The sequence below is a fragment of the Pantherophis guttatus genome, chromosome 10, assembly GCF_059756535.1.
Source record: "Pantherophis guttatus breed Tessera chromosome 10, ASM5975653v1, whole genome shotgun sequence".
Classification (NCBI taxonomy): Eukaryota; Metazoa; Chordata; class Lepidosauria; order Squamata; family Colubridae; genus Pantherophis; species Pantherophis guttatus.
Window position 1 is genome coordinate 8,851,986 of NC_142072.1, and position 22,708 is coordinate 8,874,693.

General features: G+C 45.6%; 1 protein-coding gene across 1 annotated transcript; it reads left to right on the forward strand.

The window, feature by feature from the left end:
- Nucleotides 1-1,021: 1,021 nt before the first annotated feature.
- HAUS5 (HAUS augmin like complex subunit 5) lies at nt 1,022-22,447 on the forward strand. The gene is made up of 19 exons (XM_034423692.3): nt 1,022-1,411; nt 2,814-2,876; nt 4,143-4,175; nt 4,465-4,489; nt 6,242-6,374; nt 6,857-7,010; nt 8,405-8,480; nt 9,782-9,861; nt 10,729-10,786; nt 11,795-11,922; nt 13,291-13,369; nt 13,941-14,086; nt 15,673-15,835; nt 17,156-17,236; nt 17,761-17,906; nt 18,436-18,550; nt 19,161-19,299; nt 21,488-21,620; nt 22,037-22,447. The coding sequence occupies exons 1-19, from the start codon at nt 1,155-1,157 to the stop codon at nt 22,158-22,160; spliced, it is 2,133 nt and encodes a 710-aa protein (XP_034279583.2). The 5' UTR covers nt 1,022-1,154; the 3' UTR covers nt 22,161-22,447.
- Nucleotides 22,448-22,708: the final 261 nt, after the last annotated feature.

Sequence of the window (22,708 nt, forward strand, 5' to 3'; positions counted from 1 at the left end):
ACTCCACTGTTTTCTATATAGGGGCAGCTGCTATATGTAGGTTGCAAAACTCCAAACAGCACCATAGGCAAACAGTACAGAAAAATCTGCTTCTCTCTTTCCAGCAAATGGCTGTTTGGGTTTTTGCAACCCAGATATGAAAGGCTTTTCCCCCTACCAGCAGTGGGTTGCCCCCGGTTCAGACCGGTTCGCAAGAACTGGTAGTAAAACCAGCAGGAGGCTCCATCTACTGCCCCGGATGTCATTGGCATCTGCGCATGTGGAGAAGCATGGCACGCATGCAAGCGAAGTGAGCACGCGCGCGCGTGATCCCGTTGCAAACCAGTAGTAAAGATAAATGAAACCCAACCCTGCCCCAGCAGCATGGCTGGCTTGGGAATTCTGGGAGTTGAAGTCCACAAGTCTTAAAGTGCCTAAGGTTCGAGACCCCTACATTTAAGAGACTGAAGTCCACAGCATGTTTGGCTGGGGAATTCTGGGAGTTGACGTCACAAGTCTTAAAGTGCCCAAGGTTGGAGACCCCTACATTTAAGAGACTGAAGTCCACAGCATGTTTGGCTGGGGAATTCTGGGAGTTGAAGCCCACAAGTCTTAAAATGCCTAAGGTTCGAGACCCCTACATTTAAGAGACTGAAGTCCACAGCATGGCTGGCTGGGGAATTCTGGGAGTTGAAGCCCACAAGTCTTAAAATGCCTAAGGTTCGAGACCCCTACATTTAAGAGACTGAAGTCCACAGCATGGCTGGCTGGGGAATTCTGGGAGTTGACATCCACAAGTCTTAAAATGCCTAAGGTTCGAGACCCCTGCACTTAAGAGACTTGAGCAGCTTAGCTTTATTACTTTTTTAAAACCATAGTTTCTTTTAATTTGACAAACACCTTGCTCCGTTTATTGCAACTCTCAGGCGCAAATAATAATAATAAAAAAACACAATCCAGTTGCAAGAGTCCAACGTCTTCTCCCTATGGGACTTTCAAAGAGCCTCCACAGGCTCTTGGACCACAACTCCCGTCGCCCCCCGCGGAAACAGCCGTTGCTCAATGACAGCTGTTAACTCCACCTCCCTCCCTCCCTCTTGGCTCTTCAGCCTAGCCGCGGGTGGCCAACAAACTACACGTCCCATAGGGCATCGCGAAAGGCCTTCAACATAAAAATGCCTCAGGAAAGCCCCGCGCGCGGGATGGGGAGAGGAGAAGAGGGATTTCCCAGCGTGCTCTGCGGGAGGCGGAGTCCGTCTCGAAGGGCGCCGGAGTTTGAGGCGGCTTTTCGGGCGATGGCGAGCGGGGAGAATGCGGCGGCGAGGAGGGCGGGGAAGACGGGGGCATCGCTGGCTCAGGACCTCAGGCGCTGGGCGGCTGAAGAGATGAAGCTTCCTCCGGGCAAAGTTCCCTCCGAGAGAGACGCGCGCAGGTGGGTGGGAAAGGGGCGAGAGTGTTTCTGAGCATGTGCAAAGTTGCTCTTCCCCAGTCTAGTGCAGTGAGAATAAACCTATACGAAGCGCGGTGAAGCATTGCAAGGCTGGGCTAGAGAAGGTGGGACGCTCCTCTCCTACCAGGGCTATGTTCGCTTGCACCTTAATATGGGTTAACAGCAACAGTAACAAGAGTTGGAAGGGACCTCGGAGGTCATCTAGTCCAACCCCTCCCCTGCTCACGCAGGAGACCTGTACTAGGGATTCGAACTGCCGACCTTTCTGATCGACAGGCTCTTAGCCACTGAGCCACCTAGCCAGGAAAAGATGACTGAACTATTATTTTTAATAATTATTATTAAATTATTAATTAAAAATAATTGGCCCTCGATTGCCAATGACGAATCCGTTTCTTATATACAGTTGGTCATGCAGTTTTAGAACTTAGAATAACTTTATTGTGGTTTTGAATATTACACTAATCGGCATAACATTAGAATGAAATTTCGCTGCTTGCAGCTCTCAAAGGGTCACCCCTTCCAATGTACACTACATAAACCATGACAAAATAAATAAATACAAAGTTATGCATTAGAATGAAATTTTGCTGCATGCAGCTCATGACAAAATAAATATATACAAAATTGCGCATTAGAATGAAATTTCGTTGCATGCAGCTCTCGAAAGGATCACTTCCAATATACACTACATAAACCATGACAAAATAAATAAGTACAAAATTATGCATATATCCACATATATGATGTGGCACAGAGAAACAACACAATCTAGTTCGTATGTATACATGCATGTGGCGAGAAAAAGAATTCTTGCGAGTTTACCAGACAGATGGCATAGGGAACAAGGCTGTTACAGAATCAGGTAGTTCTGCTAGAAATGCTTTGAAATCTCCTCCCAGAGTGGAGCAACAGAAACAGACCATGAAGGGGGGGTGTGGGGGGGTCTCTAACAATGCTTTGAGGGCTAAGTACATAGCGCTTATAAGCAGCATCCTGAATACCAGGAAGTGACTTTCCTATGATCTTCTCGGCTGCCCTCACCACTCTCTGTATGGACTTTCTATCTGAGGCACTGCTGCCACCAAACCAAACAGTGATGCGGTTTATTAAAAAACGCTCTCAATCTTGTCTCTGTAAAAAATGGCCAGGATAGAAGGAGAAAGATGTAATCTCCTCATCCGATGCAGGAATTGCAGACGCTGTTTTGCAGCATAGTTAACAGACAGCAATATCAATACTGTTTCAGGATAGGATTATGGGTATAGTTCTAATAGCCTGGAGTTCACAAATGGAAATATTTTGAGAAATATGTGAACTTGTATGATATAATTATCAACATCATAGATTTTTACTTCTTCCTCTCATTCTTCACCCCTCCCAGGATGTGCTCAGGTCAGTGTGCTGACATCTGGAAATATATCATCCGCCACGTTCATCATCAGAGGTAGGAATACAAAGATGGAGATCGGATACAGGTAGTCCTTGACTTACAAGAGCTCATTTGGTGACCTGTCAAAGTTTCTTTTCTTTCTTTTTTTTTTTTGTGAAAAAAAGTTTTTTATTTTTATTTTTCATCAACATGTTTAAATATACAGTCTTTTATCCATCCTTATACATTGTTCGTTCATCTTCTTCTTTAACTCCCATTAGGTAATTAATTATTTGTTCGGGTCTGCTCTTTTACCATTTCCTTGTTTTGTCTTACTACAACCTTTCCTTTTTCCCTTCCCTTCTTTCTCCTTCTTTCTTTCTTCTTTCCTCATTCCTCCTCTCCTTTCCTTTCCTACTTCCTTTCCTCTTTCCCCTCTCCTCTCTTCTTCCTCCCCTTCTTACCCTCTCTCCTGTTCTTCTTTCCCCTTCCTTCTTCCTCTCCTTTTCCCATTCTTTTCTCTTCTTCTCACCTCCCAACTACCCTACTTTCCCCTCTCTACTCCTCCCCTCATTTCCATTCCTTTGTTGTTTCCTTTTTAAATTCAATTTAATTCAACCACAAATTGAGCATTAGCATAGCCTAGCCTGATATGTAAATCCAGCCACAGTGTCACTTTCCCTTTGTTTTCCAAGTATATACCGTACTTTTTGGAGTATAAGACACACTTTTTCCCCCTAAAAGAGGGTGGAAATGTTGGTGCGTTTTATACACCGAATACAGCTATTTTTGGCCTCAAGAAACCCTGCCACACGTGTCCTGTTTTTGTGAAAAACAGACCCATTTTTCGCAAAAAACAGGATGCGCAGAGGGTTGAGGAGACCTGAGGGTTGGGGAGGGCAAAAATGTGACTCGTGAGGGATTTGGGAAGCCAAAAATGGGCCCGTTTTTTGCAAAAATGGAGGTGTTTTTGCCCTCCCCAGCTCCCAAGAGCATTCTGCAGGCCTCCCAAACCCTCTGTGCATCCAATTTTTGCGGAAAATGGGCCCGTTTTTCGCAAAATGGGACACGCAGAGGGTTTGGGATGCCTACAGAGTGCTCCTGGGGGCCGAGGAGGGCAGAAACTTTTTTTTCTTGTTTACCTCTTCGAAATCTTGGTGCGTCTTATACTTCGGTGCATCTTATAGTCCGAAAAATACAGTAGATAGCACTCCAGCACAACATTCTTTGCAATGGGGCTGACTTCTGTTAGTTTGACCCATATTATTCTGCACCTTAAGCACATTTTTCAAGGGTATATCCTGTGCTCTGTTGAACCCTTTCATCTTGCTTGTCTTGCAGGACCGTCAAGAAGATTCGTGGGAACTTACTGTGGTATCCTTTCCTTAACCCTTTTTCTGAATAGAGTCCAGTTTTCATCTCTCGTTCCCTTCATGGGCTTGAGAGGTTAACCCTGAAACCCTCAACTATCATGATTATTTCTCCCCCAATACTTCCCATTGGTTGGAGCAAAACAATGAAAAGTATTGCAAGAACAATAGAGTCTTAGAACACCTCGGTTGTTTAAATCGGCTGCTGCTAATGGTAGAAAGAGAAAGAGATCCCAAAGGATTTCCAAACAAGTTAAAGATTTGTGTCCTTGATCCTATTTTTTGTCACATAGGTATCAGCAGATGGAAAAGGGCGAGGTGAGTAAGAACAAAGCGAGGTGAAAATTTTGCTTTGTCTCCAAAGGTTTGGGCTAAAGGTGGGGGGAGTGTGGCTCTCTTGATGTTAGACTACTATGTCCTCCATCAACCTTCAGCTGGTGGCATTTGGAATCCAGCAATAGCAGGAGAGTCAAGGATATGGCTTCCACCATTTGGAAAGATCCCTGTCTCAGAACTGTTGACAGCTACTGTAAAGAGGTGTGGATGACATGGGCCGTCTTCTGTGACAGGTTCTGCAAGAACTTTTCTGGTCCTCCAAAGAAAATTGAGCCTTGGTAGTACAGTGGTCTAAGGCACCCTGTTATTAAGCTGGTTATTAAGACCAGCTGCCTGCAATTACTGCAGGGTTCGAATCTCGCCAATGCTCAAGGTTGACTCAGCCTTCCATCCTTTCTAAGGTAGGTAAATTGAGGACCCAGTTGTGGGGGCCATAAGCTGACTTTGTATAAAATATACAAAAGGATGAAGGCTATTGCTGAGCACATTGTAAGCCGCCCTGAGTCTTCGGAGAAGGGCGGCATATAAATCAAATTAAAAAAAAAAAAATTACTGTCAGGCCTGGAAGCCACCTTTTGCATTGGGCCTTCAGGCCTGCCACATTTACTACTGTGGGAAACTGGGAGGGGGGATATTGTGTGTAACACGGGTCATATATAGTCATAATAACATTCCTTTCTCAAGAGAGTCAAGGACATCTTGCTCTGCACCTGGAGGGCTGGAACTGGGAGGCATCTCCAGTTGGGATGGTGCTTTGATTTTTTTTTTTAATTTGATTTATATGCTGCCCTTCTCTGGAGATTCAGGGCGGCTTACAATGCGTTAAGCAATAGCCTTCATACTTTTGTATATTTATACAAAGTCAGCTTATTACCCCCACAAACCGGGTCCTCATTTTACCTACCTTAGAAAGGATGGAAGGCTGAGTCAACCTTGAGTCTGGTGAGAATTGAACTTGCAGTAATTTCAGGCAGCTGGAAGCTAAATACTACCTTTAACAGTAGCATTAGTCTGCTGCGCCACTCAGGCTCCTGATTGGACCATGTGATAGACATGTGGGGCAAGGCTGGGGGAGAGAAGGGGGATAAGATAGACTTCTGTGGGGCAAGGCTGAGGGAGAGAAGGGGATAGGAGAGGATCAATGGGGCCAGCCTGAGGGAGAGAAGGGGATAAGATAGGAGAGGCCTCTGTGGTGCAAGGCTGAGGGAGAGAAGGGTAGAAGAGAGGCCTATTGTAACTACTCATTAAGTTTCATGCTGTAACTATCAATTTGTCAAGCCCCATCATATAGTTTTGTAGCGAAGTATGGGTATCCAGCTAGTATAGTCATAATAACATTCCTTTCTCAGAGAGTCAAGGACATCTTGCCCTGCACCTGGATGGCTGGAACTTTGAGGAAACTCAAGCCTCGTAGTTTTCTTTTGTTGGGAGTGTTACTTGGAACCCTGACATTAACTTAAATCTGCTTTAAAAATCCACCAGCTCCCTGGATACCGGGGTGCTGTCCAGGGTCCTGAGCCCTGAACGTCGACCCAAAACCGGGTGGCGTGAAGACTCAGGGAAGATGGAAGTGTCAGCTATGGCCATCGCAGCAAGCATGGGCTTCCAACTTTTGACCTCTGAAAGAAGGAACAGGAGGGATAATTCTATGACCCTGCTCAAGTAGGAAGCAAGAGCTAAAAGATGGATAGTGGGGCCTTCTTGGTAACGTTGCAGTTTGATCTTTCTTCTCAGGTCAAGCCCAGTGCCTCTGAATCTGATAAAGAACGTCGCAAGCATCTAATCCAGGCCATCTCTCGCTTGAAGGAAGAAGATCAGCAGTTGGACCTTCAGATAGAATTGGCACAGCGTGAGTTCGTAGCCAGCGGTGAGTTTTTTTTTTTTTTTTAATTTGATTTATATGCCGCCCTTCTCTGGAGACTCAGGGCGGCTTACAATGCGTTAAGCAATAGCCTTCATTCTTTTGTATATTTTATACAAAGTCAGCTTATTGCCCCCACAAACTGGGTCCTCATTTCACCTACCTTAGAAAGGATGGAAGGCTGAGTCAACCTTGAGCCTTAGAGAGATTCAAACCAGCAGAAATTGCAGGCAGCTGTGTTAATAACAGGGTGCATTAAACCACTGTACTATCAAGGCTCCTTGATAGTTGAGAGCAAACAGCAAAACCACTTTTGCCTCCATCACGAAACTCCTCGGAGGACGGTTGGGCTGTGATTATAAGCCCCCTTGGCTGAATCCCAGCCATCGAAACACATCCCATAGAACAAGTGAGCCTCTGCTGTAGGCTCAGCTGTTCATGTTTGCACACACCCTGATTTGCAACGTATTGTTCTCCTTGGCATCTAGAGGTCACCCTGGAAACGACTCAGATCTGGGATGCCAAACGACGCAGTTTGCTCCTGAAGGCCTACTCCACACGGGTCACGGCAGAACGCCAGCAGTTGCACAAGAAAGGTGCCCAGGTCAAGGGACGTTTGGAGCAGTTGGAAGAGATGGAGAAGTACGGGCTCACTTTCTAGATCCCTCTACCTCCTTGGCAAGAGGGGATCCGGCAGCTTCCTAGCTGGTGGAGCGCTAGTGTGATGGAGGAAGAAAGGGTGATTTTGGGTCACATGCAGTGGTGAAATCTAAAATTTGTTACTACCGGTTCTATGGGCGTGGCTTGGGGTAATGTGACTGGGTGGGCGTGGCCATTTTTTTAATTTTTTTTTTACTTTTAAAAGCATATTTTTCTACAACCTCTTCAGCGAAGAGGTTGTTAAAAAATGCTTTCAAAAGGCTCTGATGATCCCAGCTGAGTTGCCTGATTGGCAGAGGCTTTTTTTTCTTTTAAATGCCTCTGACGATCAGGCAACTCAGCTTGGATCGTCAGGGGCATTTAAAAGAAAAAAAGGGTTTTTTTCTTTTAAAAGCCTTTGAAGATCCCAGCTGAGCCGCGTGATCATCAGAGGCTTTTTTTTTTTTTTTTTTAAACTTTTAAAAGCATTTTTGGCCGAAGAGGTTGTAGAAAAAATGCTTTTAAAAGTTTAAAAAAAGCCTCTGATGATTGTGCGGCTCAGCTGGGCATGGGGTGGGGGGGCAGGGATTTTTGCTACCGGTTCTCCGAACCATCCGCCTCCATCGCTACTGGATCGGGCGATCCGGTCCAAACTGGGAGCATTTCACCCCTGGTCACATGTACTAAACTGTGGCTTGATTAACCATGGATTAATGAGTAGACACAATACACTGGATTCATGTGATATGCTAAGGCAGCCTTCCCTAGGTGGTAATTTCCAGAAGGGTGGAATCCTAGAATGATTAAGGCTGTCAGGCCTGGAAGCCATCTTTTTCGTTGGATCTTCAGGCCTGCCACGTTTACTACTGTGAGAAACTGGGAGGGGGGATTGTATGGAGCATGGGTGATATGTAGTCATAATAACATCCCTTTCTCAGAGAGTCAAGGACATCTTGCCCTACACCTAAAGTGGTGTGACTGGGAGGCATCTCCAGTTGGGATGCTTTAATGGGACCATGTGATGGACATGTAGGTGCTGGGCAGGGACTTGGACTTTCCTTTGGGTGGGGAAAACCTGGAAGCTTTCAGATTTGGGTTTTCCCAGATGTGCCAATATGACATCTCTAATAAAATGGAACTTTGAGGAAACTCAAGCCTTGGAGTTTTCTTCCGTTGGGGGTGTTACTTGGAACCCTGACATTAGCATTATGCGAGTAGAAGTCCATGTTTTTGGAAGACACCAAATTCGCTAAACCGGTTCTGAACCATTATGCATTAGCACAATGTGTGAACCAAGCTGATCTCTTTTCAGCCAGCTGGCCTGGGGAAGAATCTCTGTGGCCTTCAAGCGTGGGAAGCAGAGGTCCATCTAAAACTCTCTTGTGGTTTTCTTTTAGGAAAGCCAAGACGGTCGTGGCTTTTGGTGGCAGACACCCAGAGCCTCGGTTCCCCATCTTGGAGCCTGAAGTCTTGGTAAGGAAAAAAAAAAGAGAGAGAAAGGCTTTAAGTTATACTTGGGGGGGTCCACAGTTTTGGGAAGAAGTTCAGTGATCATTCAAAGTTGCAACAGCACTACATTAATGGTATTTGGTGCCCAGTCCTCTAAGTTAGGGCCATTGCAGCACCCCTGCGCCAATATTTAACAACTACAGGATATGCTTCAACTGCCCCTTCCCCATCTCTGCATTTTTTGGACACTCTGCTGCCCCTGCTGCTTCCACCTGACCTTTGGCATCTTCATCTGACCCAAAGATGCTTTTTCGGGAGGCAACTGGACTTTCTTGTTTTTCCTTTGAAGACGTTTTGCTTCTCATCCAAGAAGCTTCTTCAGCTCTGACTGGATGGTAGTGGGGAATGGAAGGACTTATATTCCTTGCCGACAGATGGTCATTTGCCTTCTTTTTAGAGAGTCGTCCCAAAGGTGCCATTTTCAAGAGCCAACTGGACTTTTTTTGTTTTTTCTTCGAAGGCATTTCGTTTCTCATCCAAGAAGCTGCTTCAGCTCTGACTGGATGGTGGAGAATGGAAGGATTTATCCTCCTTGAAGACAGCTGGTCATTTGCATTCTTTTTGCAGGTCGTTAAGGTCACCTGGAGGTTTATCTGTGTCATCAGGCTCACCTGAGTGGTGCAAATTGGTGTGGAGCCTTCTTGGAACTGTTGCAAGGACTGTGTTGTAGATTGGAGAGAAATGATGTCCTGTCCCTCCCCCTCTGTTGAGAGAGGGCTGTACAATTTTGACATAGATGGCCTCCTTAAGAAGCTTCTTGGATGAGAAGGGAGGAGGAGAAGGAGGAGAAGAAGAGAAGAAGAAAAAGAAGTAGTAGTAGTAGTAGTAGTAGTAGTAGTAGTAGTAGTAGTACAGTTGCATCCAGGTGCCTCTTGAAAAAAGCACCTTTGGGACAACCATGACCTGGATGACTGAGAACCTCCGTAGACATTTTTAGAGAGTCGTTGAGGCCACTTGGAGGTTTGTCTGTGTCCTCAGGGTCACCTGAGTGGTGCAAATGGGTGTGGAGCCTTCTTGGCTGCAGGATGTTTTCTGCCCTGTGTTCCTTCCCTGTTTGAAGACAGGCGCAGGGGATGAGTCTGTGCAAATGGTTGCCCTTCAGTTTAAGATGCAGGCGACACAGGTATTTTGAATGTTTGAATACCAACTTGCTTGCGCTGGTTAACAACCGCAAAAAAAGTAAAGTCTAAAAGAATGGAAAAGTGAAAGATACAGATTGTATAAAAGGCTCAACCCAGGTTTTATGCCTTTTTTTCCCCCCCTAGAGGGATGTCCAGGAAAGCTGCCAGCTGCGTTTCCAATTCCTGAAGAGCCTCTTTGAAAACAGCATCTCTGGGAGCTCTCCGTAAGGCCCCTTCCTCTCACCTTCCTGCAAATGGTGCCTTTGGCTTAGAAAACAAGACAGGTCTATTGTCATGTGTGAACACACCCACACACTAGCTTCCTCTTTAGAGTTCTGATGTGGTGTAGGGTTTCCTGCCTAAGCAGGGAGTTGGACTAGAAGACTTCCAATGTCCCTTCCAACTCTGTTAATCTAGTCTAGTCTAGTCTATTATTATTATTATTTTGTAAAAAGTTTTTTATTGTTTTATACACAAACAAACACATAATACATCAGTCATTCTGTGTGTCATCTCGGTGTTTCTTCAGTAACAACTTCTTCCTCTTGTTACTCCTCTTTTCTTCCTTTTTTTTAAAAAAAAACATCCCTCTTACAATACAATATTTTTATTATATTATTGTCTTATTTAATTATTAAATTATTTGTCCATATCTATTTTCTAACCAATGAAAAAATTGTCCCCATATCTTAAAATATTCTGTGTCTTCTCTTTCTCTAATTTTCAAGGTTAGTCTATTCATTTCTGCACAATCTATTTTTTTTTAAATCAGTTTTCCTTCCGAAGGGATTTTCCCTGCTTTCCATCTTTGCGCAAATACTACCCTTGCTGCAGTTATTACATGTATAATCAAATATATATTTTCTTTACTAATTTTCTCTGGAAGGATACCCAATAGGAATAGCTCAGGTTTTAAGTCAATATGTTGTTGAATCATTTCTTCCAACTATATCTTAATTTTATTCCAGTAATTTCTAGCTTCTGGGCACATCCACCACATATTGTATCCTATCCTATCCTATCCTATCCTATCCTATCCTATCCTATCCTATCCTATCCTATTCATGTGTTTCTTTGCTTTTTCCTGGCAGAGAGACAAATGAGGAAGAGATGAATATTACTTACCAACATTGGCTGAGCACCGTGGAGGTAAGGCAGACTAGCATACTGGAGCAAGAGTGGGGAAAACTAATGCCTTACAGACATTGTTCCCAGGTCCCTTTGGCTGGGGCTGCTGGGACTGTAGTTCAGTCAGATAAAGAGAACCTAAAGCACTGCAGTACACAGCATTGGTAAACAATCACTTTTAGCCTTGGAGATGCTCTTTACGCCTTCCTTAAGAAAAGTAGAATGCTTAACTGGACAATAGCAAGGCTGCTAGATACAGCAGAAACATATCTACTTCTCAAAGTTGGCATCTTGAAAAATGGGTGGACTTCAGCTCTCAGAATTAAAGACTTGTGGGGGAATTCTGGGAGTCAGAAATATTCTGAGTAGCAAATACAAGATTAAAATCCAACACAAGAAGAATACATAATGATAAACCACAATGATATAATAATAGCCATAAATCTCTGCAGGGATCAAGGTGATTATTTTATGCTCCAGACAAAAAGAATCCACATTTTTAACCTGGTCCACTCGGGGGGTTGCATTTGATCTCTTGGTAACCCATACTTGTAAGATCTGCTATATCAGGGGTCCTCAAACCCTGGGCCACAGCCCACTACTGGGCCATGGCCTGTTCAAAACCAGGCCATGTGAGCGTCTGGCAGGCGCACATGCGTGAGCATGCAACTCAACTTGCACAAGCAGTCTATAGAAGTTAGACTTATATACCACTTCACAGTGCTTTACAGTCCTCTCTAAGCGGTTTACAGAGTCAGCCTCTTGCCCCCAACAATCTGGGTCCTCATTTTACCCACCTCGGAAGGATGGAAGACTGAGTCCAACCTTGAGCCTGGTGAGATTTGAACTGCCAAATTGCAGGCAGCCGGCAGTCAGCAGAAGTAGCCTGCAAGTACTGCACTCTAACCACTGGGCCACCATGGCTCTTTAGTCCAGATATCGGATATTGCTAGCTGCAAGCAATAAAGGTTCGGCATAGAGGTTGGATGAAGGACAATATCTCAGCTATTGTTTTGCATCTTCCTACAGAAAGTTGTCGGTACCCATCCTCCTGCCCATATCCTTTCAGCTCTGGAGCACTTGGCCCGTCAGAACACAATGAAGCTGCAGGAGGTGACGGACAAGATCAACATCTCCCAAGATGTGGCCGCTCTCAAGTAGGTCCTGACCTTTGGCTAAGAAGGACTTGATGATGGTGTCCTTCCCAGGGTAAAACTGAAGGCATCTCCATTGCTAGCAAGAATATTCAGTATCCTCATGGAATTGCTTTTGAAGTCATGTGTCAAGTTTCCGAAAGATGCCCTAATTAATTCATGAGCCATGATCCAAACTTCAAAGGAAATATATTCATTTATTAGGAGCACCATTCCGGCAATACTCTGATGCAGTTAGGACTGATCCTACGTAGATTTACGTTCCCCTAGACCCTGTCTCTCCCCTCCTCTCTGGCCATGTCATAAATCACATTCTCCAATTAACCACTTTGGCTGGCTGTGAAACCTAACACCCTCCTTCTGATTGTGGTCAGAAAGAATGTATGGAATTCACTTCAGTTCTCCCTCCCTCCTGCTCATGGCAACTTGAAAGCTTTGCAAGTTGACATTATGATTAACATGCACATAATACTTTCCATTTTCAGCTGGCTGACTTAGGACCAGTGAGATTTCCCCAAATGCCTTAGGCCACTCCCAAAGCTCTAGGGGAATTGTGGGAAGTTTTACATGCCACCAAGCCAGTTCCCACTCACGAAAGTACTGCTGCTAGGTAAACCTTTGCCCAAAGGCCAGTATATGGCAGAATAGCGTTTCCTGTTCTTGGAAGCCCTTCCCACTTTTAAAACGATGGAAGACGCCAAAAGAGCTTTTGCTTGTATGGGTTACATTTGTTGATATTTACCATATTAAAAATTATTTCTGGATGTAAAAATGTAGAAATAACAATATGAAACCCACTAGATCAGGGGTGTCAAACTTGATTTCATTGACAAACACATCAGGGTTGTGTTTGACCTTGGGGGAGCAGGGCGGGGGTGACCGGGAGAGGGCGTGGCCTGCTCAACATTACTTGTGTTAGAGGCACCTGTGGTGGCCAAATGCTAAGGCAGGACTTCCCTCAGATCCTCCCTCAGTCTCATAATCCCCTCTCTCCCTCCCTTCTTTTTTCTTCCCTCTTCATTCTCCTTTCTACTTCCTTCCCCTCTTTCCTTCTTTTTCCTTCCTTGCTCTCTTCCCCTCTTCCCTTCTTTTTCTATGTCTTTCCTCTTTCCCTTTCTCCTTTCCAGTCCCTAATTGCATGCTCAAATGCAAAAGAGGACTTGGATTCAACTCCTAATCTTAGAACTTACTAGATGCCTTTGGGCAAGACGCATACATCTCTTAGCCCAGCTGCCATTTGTGGATGTGGAAGCCCAGAGTTGCTACTTCAGTGAGATGGGTGGCATATAAATTTCATAAATAAATAAAACTTGGCGCCGGGTTTCCCATCGACATGTAAAATCTGCGAGCCTCATTCTGCCCTCTTCTTAGGTTCCGTTACGACAGCACACACTTGCAAGACGTCTCAGATTCTGCAGACAAGCTACCTTCTGTCCGGGTTCTTATCCAGGTGAATAAATCGGATCTCAAAACATATTTTTCCAAAAGTCCGTTTTTGCCATTAGAACAGTTCATTTCACAGCCAGAGCAGCTCCAGTGAGGTTTACATCAGCTTGTTTCTGGGGGGAACATTCTGATTGAATTCACCTGGTGGATTTCCTGTACACTATACAGGGGAAAAGGGACATGGTGGCTCAGTGGCTAAGACGCTGAGCTTGTCGATCGAAAGGTCGGCAGTTCAGCGGTTCGAATCCCTAGTGACATGTGACGGGGTGAGCTCCCGTTACTTGTCCCAGCTTCTGCCAACCTAGCAGTTCGAAAGCACATAAAAAAATGCAAGTAGAAAAATAGGGACCACCTTTGGTGGGAAGGGAACAGCATTTTGTGTGCCTTTGGCGTTGAGTCCTGCCAGCCACATGACCACGGAGACGTCTTCAGACAGCGCTGGCTCTTCGGCTTTGAAACGGAGATGAGCACCGCCCCCTAGAGTCGGGAACGACTAGCACATATGTGCAAGGGGAACCTTTACCTTTATACAGGGAAAAATTCTCATCTTGGTCTCTCTTCTTTGCATGGGACAGGAGGGCTGGAGCAAATGCGAGATGCTCTGTGTGCAGCAGATTCCCCTACATGCTGAAGAGAAAGGCCTGCTGTCACGTCTTGAAGCCCTAGTTAAAGAGATGCACGGTCTCCTGTCTGACGGATCGGAGCGCTCCATCCTGGCCAGGTAAGACTCTTCCAGAATAGGCTCCTGACGAGGGAATGATGAGAAGGAGTGGTGCGATGGCCTAGAGGTGGAGCTCTTGCCTCACAACCAGGTGGCTGTGAGTTCGATCCTAGGTAGAGGCAGATATTTCTCTCTCTGGGCACACTGAGAATATATCTGCTGAACAAAACTCTGCATTGGTGACAGGAAAGGCATCCGGCCATTAAAACACTGTGCTAACTCCATTCAGTTGCCCAGACTCCACCCTGCAAGGGATTATGGGGTCGTTCAATGAAGATGATGATGGTGAATGAGATTTGCGTTTTTGTTGCTGGAACTGGGTATGTCTAGTCTGATGAAAAGAAGGGCTAGGGATGACACGATAGCAGTGTTCCAATACCTCAGGGGCTGCCACAAAGAAGAGGGAGCCAAGCTATTCTCCAAAGCACCTGAAGGCAGGACAAGAAGAGATGGAAGCTTATCAAGGAGCAACTTAGAACTAAGGAGAAATTCCCTGACAGTTAGAACAATTAATCAGTGGAACAACTCGCCTCCAGAGGTTGTGAATGCTCCAACACTGGAAGTTTTTAAGAAGATGTTGGATAGCCATTTGTCTGAAGTGATGTAGGGTTTCCTGCCTAAGCAGGGGGTTGGACTAGAAGACCTCCAAGGTCCCTTCCAACTCTGTTATTCTATTCCATGACTGGGTAAGGGTAGTTTTAGGGTGGCCTGCCAGGCCATCAGGGAATCCTGAACCTACAACTGTTCGAAGCTACAACAGCAATTGAAAATAAGTCACGACCATCCTCACACTTATGGCCATTGCAACATCCCCATGATCAAAATTTGGGATCTTGGGAACTGACACGTATTTAGCAACTGTTGCAGCGTCCCAGGGTCCAATAATAGCTATTTGCGAACCTCCCAGTCTGCTTCCCACAAGTAAAATCAGTGGGGGAAGCCAGATCTGCTTAACTGAGCTCCCCTTCATTCAAAATTAGATTTGCTTCATTAATTAAATTAAGATTAGCTTCATTATTAAGTGTGATTCACTGAACAATTGCAGTGATATGCTTAACAACCAAGGCCAAAAAGAAAAAAAAATCATACTAATGGAAATTCCAGTCGCAAGTGTGGCCATAAGTCAAGATAGTTCCTCGACTTACGACCACAAGCCCAAAATTTCTGTCATTAAACGAGACATTTGTTACGTGAGTTTTGTCCCATTTTACGACCTTATTTGCCTTTTTTTTCTGTTAAGTGAATCACTGCAGTTATTAAGTTAGCCACACGGTTGTTAAGTGAATCTGGCCTCCCCATTAATGGTGTTGCAAAAGGGGATCTCACGACCATGGAATACAGCAACGGCCGTAAGTGTGAACCAGTTTCCGAGCATCTGAATTTTGGCCACACGATCACAGGGACGCTTAGAAAGGTCATAAATGTAAAAAACGGTAAGTCACTTTCTCCAGCGCCGTTGTAACTTTGAACGGTCACTAAATGAACTGTCGTAAGTCGAGGACCGCCTGTACTTAATTCCCCAATGGCTACTGAAACAACCGGATCTGTAAGTTGGTCTGACTCAGTCCTTTCCCCTCGCAATCCAGAACGGTCTTTGAGCTGGAGCTCCGGGCGGTGAGGTTGCGAGGATACAGGGATGGGCTGCTGCAGGGGTGCCAGGAACTTGAAGAAGCCGTGAAGGCCCGGTACGCAGAACTGCAGAACTTGCAGGCGAAACGCCAGCGCATCTTGGACTTCCGCCGTTTGGTGGTAGGTGTGCAGAAGGAGGAGAAAGGAACGGGAGGGAGGAGGAGGGCAGGTGTGATGACCCAGGACAAGGCGCGAAGGTCACACAGCCAGCTGAGGGTTCAAACTCCCCTTTAATGCTTCAAATTTCCCCCCCCCCAAATGCTCCCACGTTCTTGGCAAGTCCCAGAGCAAAGCACGCACACACACACACACACACACACACACACACACACACACACACATACAAAACATGGCAGCCTCTGGCTGCACCCAGTCCAGCAAAGCAAAGGAACCAGGAAATGAGTCCATGAAGCAAGGAAGAAGCAAGCAGTCCTGCAAACTCCAAATGCCTGTACTAGCACACCAAATTCTACAAATTCAGTGTTTGTTCCAGTGGTGGAATTCAATTTTTTTTACTACTGGTTCTGTGGGCGTGGCAGGGGAAGGATGTTGCAAAATCCCCATTCCCACCCCACTCGGGAGCCAGCCAGAGGTGATATTTGTCGGTTCTCTGAACTACTCAAAATTTCCGCTACCGGTTCTCCAGAACCTGCTGAATAGCACCCGTGGTTTGTTCCCAACAAACGCCCCTCCCCACATTCCTCCTTCAATCTCAGTCCCCAGGTGTGCCTTGTGAAGAGGAGTGGGGCGCTCTCCCGAGTCATTGGGTCTGTCCATTCTCTGTGCTTGGGGATCAAGAGGGGGTGGTCCTTGCTCATTGCCTGAGTTCCGTCGCTCCTCGTGTCCGCTGCTTGCCTTCTCTCGGTCATCCTGCACCCACCCACCCCACTTCCTCCCTGCTAACAATCCATTCCAATCCTGAGGGGCTTTGGGCTGCCTCATCCTGCTCCTCCCCACGTTCCTCCGAAGCCGCCCCCTCAATATTCCTCGGCTCCAGCTCCGGCTCATCCTCGTCTGCAGATTCAGGCTCCAACAGGAGCATGACAGCAAGCTTGAAGTTCAGGAAACTGTTAGGCAAGGTCCAAGGTCGGCAGTTGTTTTATTTCGTGGTTTTATATCATTCCCTGAGCAATCATTTACTTTTTTTTTTTTTAAATGGCCCTTTTAAAACTGAGAACAGACTTTTTCAAACATTTTCAGTGGGTGGACTCTCATTAAAAAAAAAAAAATCAACATCTCGCAAGTTTTGGCCTTGTTAAGTTTTGAAAGCAATTTTAAGTTTGAAGAACGCATACATACCTGTTTGTGTCAGGGAAGCACTTGGAAAAAGGATAAAAACTCTTCCTAGTCAAACTCCCGGTATTGAGGGAATGGAGAATGCAATCGTTCATCGAGGGACTTTCCTCCCCGGGGGTTTATTTCTCTGCTTTCCTCCCACAGAATGAGAAACAGCAACATATTCGGGTCCTTATCAAAGGCACTTCATTTCTCAAATCCCAACTTCGCAAGAACCAAGCTGAGGTGAGATTGGCCATTCGCCCCGTCTGTCAGAGAGAGGCCTTCGCTCATCCCGTTTCACTCCTTTAAGATTTGAGATATTAAGATGCAGCATACAGAATGACAACAGTTTCCCAACCTTGGTAACTTTTAAGATGCGTGGACTTCAACTCCCAGAATTCATGGCTGGCTGGAGAATTCTGGGACTTGAAGTCCACGCATCTTAAAAAGTTAACCAAGGTTGAGAAATCCTGGATTACCACCTTCTGTTCTGAACACAACACTTTCTAAAAAGCCGTGGGATTACTGGCAAACCGGCTTCACGGAAAATTATTTCTGTGCTTATTCGTAATCCCGTTGACTCAGAGGTGGCTTTCACATATTTTTACCACCGGTTTGCCGTGCCCGGCGTGCACCTTCCACGCATGTGCCCAGCCTCGAAAATGTGGCTATATAGGACGGCATAGCACCGGGGCGGGACCCACATTCTTCGCCTGAACCAGCTAAATACCACCACTGAGTTGACTTACGGAGCGTCTCTCCTTCAGATCCAGGATTTCATACAGAAAAAACTGCTCCCTCAGGCGCAACAGGTGCAGCTGGAGACCCAGCAGCTTCACGACAGGGTAGGCCGTGAGGTCCAGCATTTCAAAAGCATCGCCCTGCCTTGTCTGCTGACCCGTCAGATAGCTGGGTGAGTCATCTCCAGGCGTCTCCGTGTGGCTGGGTGTAACTCTGACGGGGTGGGGGTGGGGATGTTTTGAATCCTTTTTCCAGAGACTTTCCTTTTTTCCAAAGCTCGAAAGAGCCCTAGGTGACTACCCATTGTTTCCCCTCCCCCTCTTTGAGAAATAAATCAGCTGGGAGAAATGACTTGGATGGCTTGAGGAAGTGGCTGCCATTTGGTGAGGGAGGATGAAAAGCAGATGGGCTCTCGCTAAAAAGCAGTAAAATAATTCTGTTTTTTTCTTCTCCCGAGGGTCATTTCCTACAAATGAAGTTGACCGAACATCATTTTTTTTAACCTTTCTTGGCACTTGCCTTTCTCTGATGCAAAATTTCAGCAGCATTGTTGGCCCCGATTTTTTTTAAATAAAAATAAAATAGGCTTGATTTTTCTTTTCACGCACGGAGGATTGGCATGACTTAACGATGGTCCGTATGATGTAGCTTCAATTGCAGGGGGAGGAAAAAAAACTCTTCTTTTTGTCACGGTCTTCCAGGTCTGAACACATCCCAGCCCACAAACTTTCCATCCATCACTTAAGCCGGACAGCACTCTCTGAAAATCGGGCCTTTCTCAATGTCTGCAATGGAGTTAGCTTTCCCCTTTATAAGGTAGGGGTGTGCCTTCTCTGGTTTAATTTGCTGAATTCGTCTAGAAAGATGAAACAGACGAAATTCACTTGGATTTGTTTTAGGGACCCTTCTCTTCACCCTCCCTTCCATCTTATACATTTTCATAAAGGTTGTTAACAGTGAAAGGGGGGGGGTCATAAGTTACTTTATTCAGGTACCATTGTAACTTTGAATGAAGTGTTGTAAATCGAGGATTACCTGTATTCAACTCGCTCTGAACCACAGTTACAAAACCTTTCCTGTAAAGGCGATTGCCGTACTGGAAGCCTCCGATGTTGCATTCATTGCTTTTGTTTCCTAAGCGGAGAATGTCGCTTCTTGCCTCTTTTTGAATTGGTGTCCCACTTCACATTCCTCTAACCCAGAGGTCTTCAAACTTGGCAGCTTTAAGACTTGTGGACTTCAACTCTCAGAATTCTCCAGCCAGCATAGCTGGCTGGAGAATTCTGGGAGTTGAAGTCCACAAGTCTTAAAGCTGCCAAGTTTGAAGACCTCTGCTCTAATCTGTGCATTGTCGTATATGGTATCTGTGTGTGCTTTCTCACTCCTGCGCCTCTGCTTTCTTAATCTTGCCCCCACCCCCTTTTAGGCTCCCGAACAGCTCCTTCTCCATCTGGCTGAGCTGAAGAAGATGATTGCTTACCTGTGTGCCCGGCTGAGCTCCAAGCAAAGAGCTTTGGGAAACCTGCAGCACCAGCTGGAGAGTGCCCCAGAGCCCGATGTACCAGGTAGGGAAATTTCTCCCCCCCCCCCTTTTTTTTTTTTTTTTTTTTTTTTTTTTGCTGTTTCTGCTTCTTCTTTCTGACCCTAGGAGCTTTCGTTGGAAGTTTTCCAAAACACAGAGGTCATAATCCTACTTCAGAGTTCCAATCTTTCTCTCTTCCTGTCCCACTCTGTAAGGAAAAGGAGACCCTTTCCCCCATCCTTTATCCCACTAATCTAAAAGCTATACTTGAGAGGCGAACGTTTGATACTATTTCTCCACGTGTGGTACTTTCGCCTCATCTCCATTTGGGGTTGTTTTTCTTTTTTTTTTTTTTTTTTTTTAAAAATTGTTTTATTGAGTTTCCACAAATTGAACAATTCTTATTCACTTCTTGTGCATGACTGTGACCATTTACATATCATCACACTACAATTCAGCTATACTCTGTACAAATTTTTACTAAATCTACCATTCTATTTTGTCTGTTTTTTCCCCATTTTTCTATTTTCGATCCAATTGTACCATTTCTCCCATATTACATAAAAATCCGAGTCCATCAGTCCTTTCAATTCAAGCGACAATTTGTCCATTTCATCGCAATCCAATACTTTTTTTATTTATTAAGTCTTCAGAAGGTGTATTTGTGCTTCTCCAACATTGTGCAAAGGCCAGTCTTGCCGCAGTTGTCATGTGTAAGATGATATACGTTGGTTTTTTTTTCATAATTCCTTTTTATTGTTCCTAAAAGAAACAATTCCGGTGTGTATTCTATCTGGGAGCCTGTTACTTCCTGCATCCAACTATGTATTTTCATCCAATATTTTTTTGTTTCGGAGCATAGCCACCATGTATGAAAGAAGGTACCTTGGTTTTGTCTACGTTTCCAACAGTTGGGGTTTAAATTTGGATATATTTTTGCCAATCTAGAAGGTGCCAAATACCAACGATAAAACATTTTGTATTGATTCTCTTTATATTTTGCCGATCTGGTTGGGGTTGTTTTTCATTACACGGCAAGTCACAATGTATTCTGCAGTGAGCAGGGCCTTGAACCTTGGTGGCGCAGTGGTTAGAATGCAGTACTGCAGGCTACTTCTGCTGACTGCCGGCTGCCTGCAATTTGGCAGTTCGAATCTCACTGGCTCAAGATTGACTCAGCCTTCCATTCTTCTGAGGTGGGTAAAATGAGGACCCAGATGGTTGGGGGCAATAGCCTGACCCTGTAAATTGCTTAGTGAGAGACTGTAAAGCACTGTGAAGCGGTATATAAGTCGTAAGTGCTATTGCTCTTGCTATTTAGGTTCAGCTGTGAGATACTATGGATGGAGCTTTCTTGATAGCGCCTCTGATTCTATGGCACTCCCAAATGAAATACATCCTTTTGGGTAATGTAAAAAGGACCTTTAAGGCTAGTGGGGTCCTTGGTGCTCTCTGAGCTTGGTGGTTTTCTTGCAGATGTTTCATCCACGCTAGCAGTGATGATGATACCAAGTGCCAGAAAACCACCCAGCTCAGAGAGCACCAAGGACCCCCACAGTTCAACCCTGAGCTGCAAATATTCACTTCTATCGGTACCTTTAAGGCATTTTTTAAATGCAAATTGTCATTGACATTGAAGACAATAAAGCCAGCAAGCCACTATGCTGCTGGCTTTATTGAACATGTTTATTTCCTATTCCTTTTGTTTTATTGTTTATTTATCTTCCAAGTCTTGCTTTTAAGCTTAGGGTAAAAATAAATGGAGAGCCAGTCTAGGGGCACCTGTAGTGGCCCGAGCGTTCTGCCAGCAAAACGGGCTCCCGATATCCGTTTTCAGCTGGGACGGCCTCCTGCAGCCCTTTACCAGCTAAAATGGAGCTCGGGAGCGCCATGTGCTAGTCCTTTGCTGTTTCCAGAGCTGTCACGAGGGCCAGATCTAAGCACCCTGTGGACTGGATGCGGCCTTGTGTTTGACACCCCTGGGTTAAGGCATCAATCAGGCTAGAAACCAGAAGATTTGTGAGTTCTAGTCTCAATTTAGGCACAAATCCAGCTGGGTGACTTTGGGCCAGTCACTGCTTCTCAGCCCTATTCAGAAGGCAATGGTAAACCACTAACGAAAAACCTTGCCGAGAAAACTGCAGAGACTAGAGCAGGCAGTCTGCAAGCATTGGACCTGCTCGAATGGAAAGCAGAATAATGGCTAAGCTCTTTTCCTTTTCTGTCCCCAGCCTTGGTGGGAGAGGTGCAGTCCCACGATCAGAAACAAGCCTTTTTGCTCCTGCCCTGTATCCAACGCACGATGGATCAGTGCCAATGTCTCCTCAAGCGTCGACCTGAGATCCAAGCTGTTATCGATACCTGGTAAGCGAACGGACCCTACCTAGCAGGTACTGAGAGCTTGGTCCAAGAGAGGGGTAGTGTTTTAAGAGCTGACCAGCTGCTAGGATGATGCAATGATGCACTGATGTAATGATGAGAATGAGTCAGCAAGGTTTTTGGCTGTTATCCCTTTAAGAGCCTGTATAATAATAAGAAGCCCTGTTTGGGTGTCTCGCTTGCCGTGTGTTCTTCCCTGCTATAATTTGCTGTTTGTTTGACTTCTGCCTATAGTACGAGTATGTACAGTATATATCCTTTTGTAGATAAAACCACTATTTATTACAAACCTCTGTTTGCTGTTATTGCTCCTGGGTTGTCTCACGTAGTAAAAGCTTGTACGCACTCTGACAGGAGGTGTGCCGCATTTGTACATCTTTTATGTTCCATCTCTTGTCTAGGTGGGAGCAGCCAGGACAGCTTGTTCTTCCTCACGAGCTCCGCTATGGCTTCACTTTGCAACAGTGGCTGGAGCGTTGGACTTTGGCTGCCAAGAACCTGCAGCAACAGCAGATGTGGCTTTGATGAACTCCTGGGTATCAGTCTGAGAAGCCGGTTGGTGTTCGTGGCTCGCAAGATACAGCGCCCGGGAGACAGTGCAGTTATGCCTGTGCTTCCATCTGGCTGCTGAATGATGGCTCTTAATTTCATGCAAGGGGGTATGTGGTTTTCTGCACCTCACCTCACCTTCTTCCCTCTCCTCTCCGTTCTTCAAGGGAGGCTGGGGGAGGACGTAATGTTGAAGGTACATCTCAACAAGTAGCAGCTATGTATTTTCCAAGGATTTGAAATAAATATAAAGTTTATCTTCATTCATCCGGCTTTGCCTTTTTCTAACCTTTTGTTGTGGTCTGCCAGCAGCCTGCGGAGCTGGCAGTGGAGTCGGACAGTGAGGAGGCTGGGGAGGAACATGGGCCAGTCCTGGAGTCTGGGGAAGGCCCGGACGAGGGCTCTGTGTCGGAGGCAGAGCTGGGGCCAGGGCCATCTGGGAGTTATGCGCAGACTCCGGAGCCTCCAGAGTCAGACAGCAGAGAGGCAGAGGAACAGAAGGAGCCTTTTCCTAGTGCACGCAT

What these genes read in the sequence shown, in the direction of transcription:
- HAUS5 (XM_034423692.3), top strand. Translation starts at nt 1,155, where the DNA reads ATGCCTCAGGAAAGCCCCGCGCGCGGGATGGGGAGAGGAGAAGAGGGA. An exon ending in CGCCACGTTCATCATCAGAG is followed by an intron (nt 2,877 to 4,142) that starts GTAGGAATACAA and finishes CTTGTCTTGCAG; the next exon opens with GACCGTCAAGAAGATTCGTG. An exon ending in CTGACCCGTCAGATAGCTGG is followed by an intron (nt 17,907 to 18,435) that starts GTGAGTCATCTC and finishes ACGGTCTTCCAG; the next exon opens with GTCTGAACACATCCCAGCCC.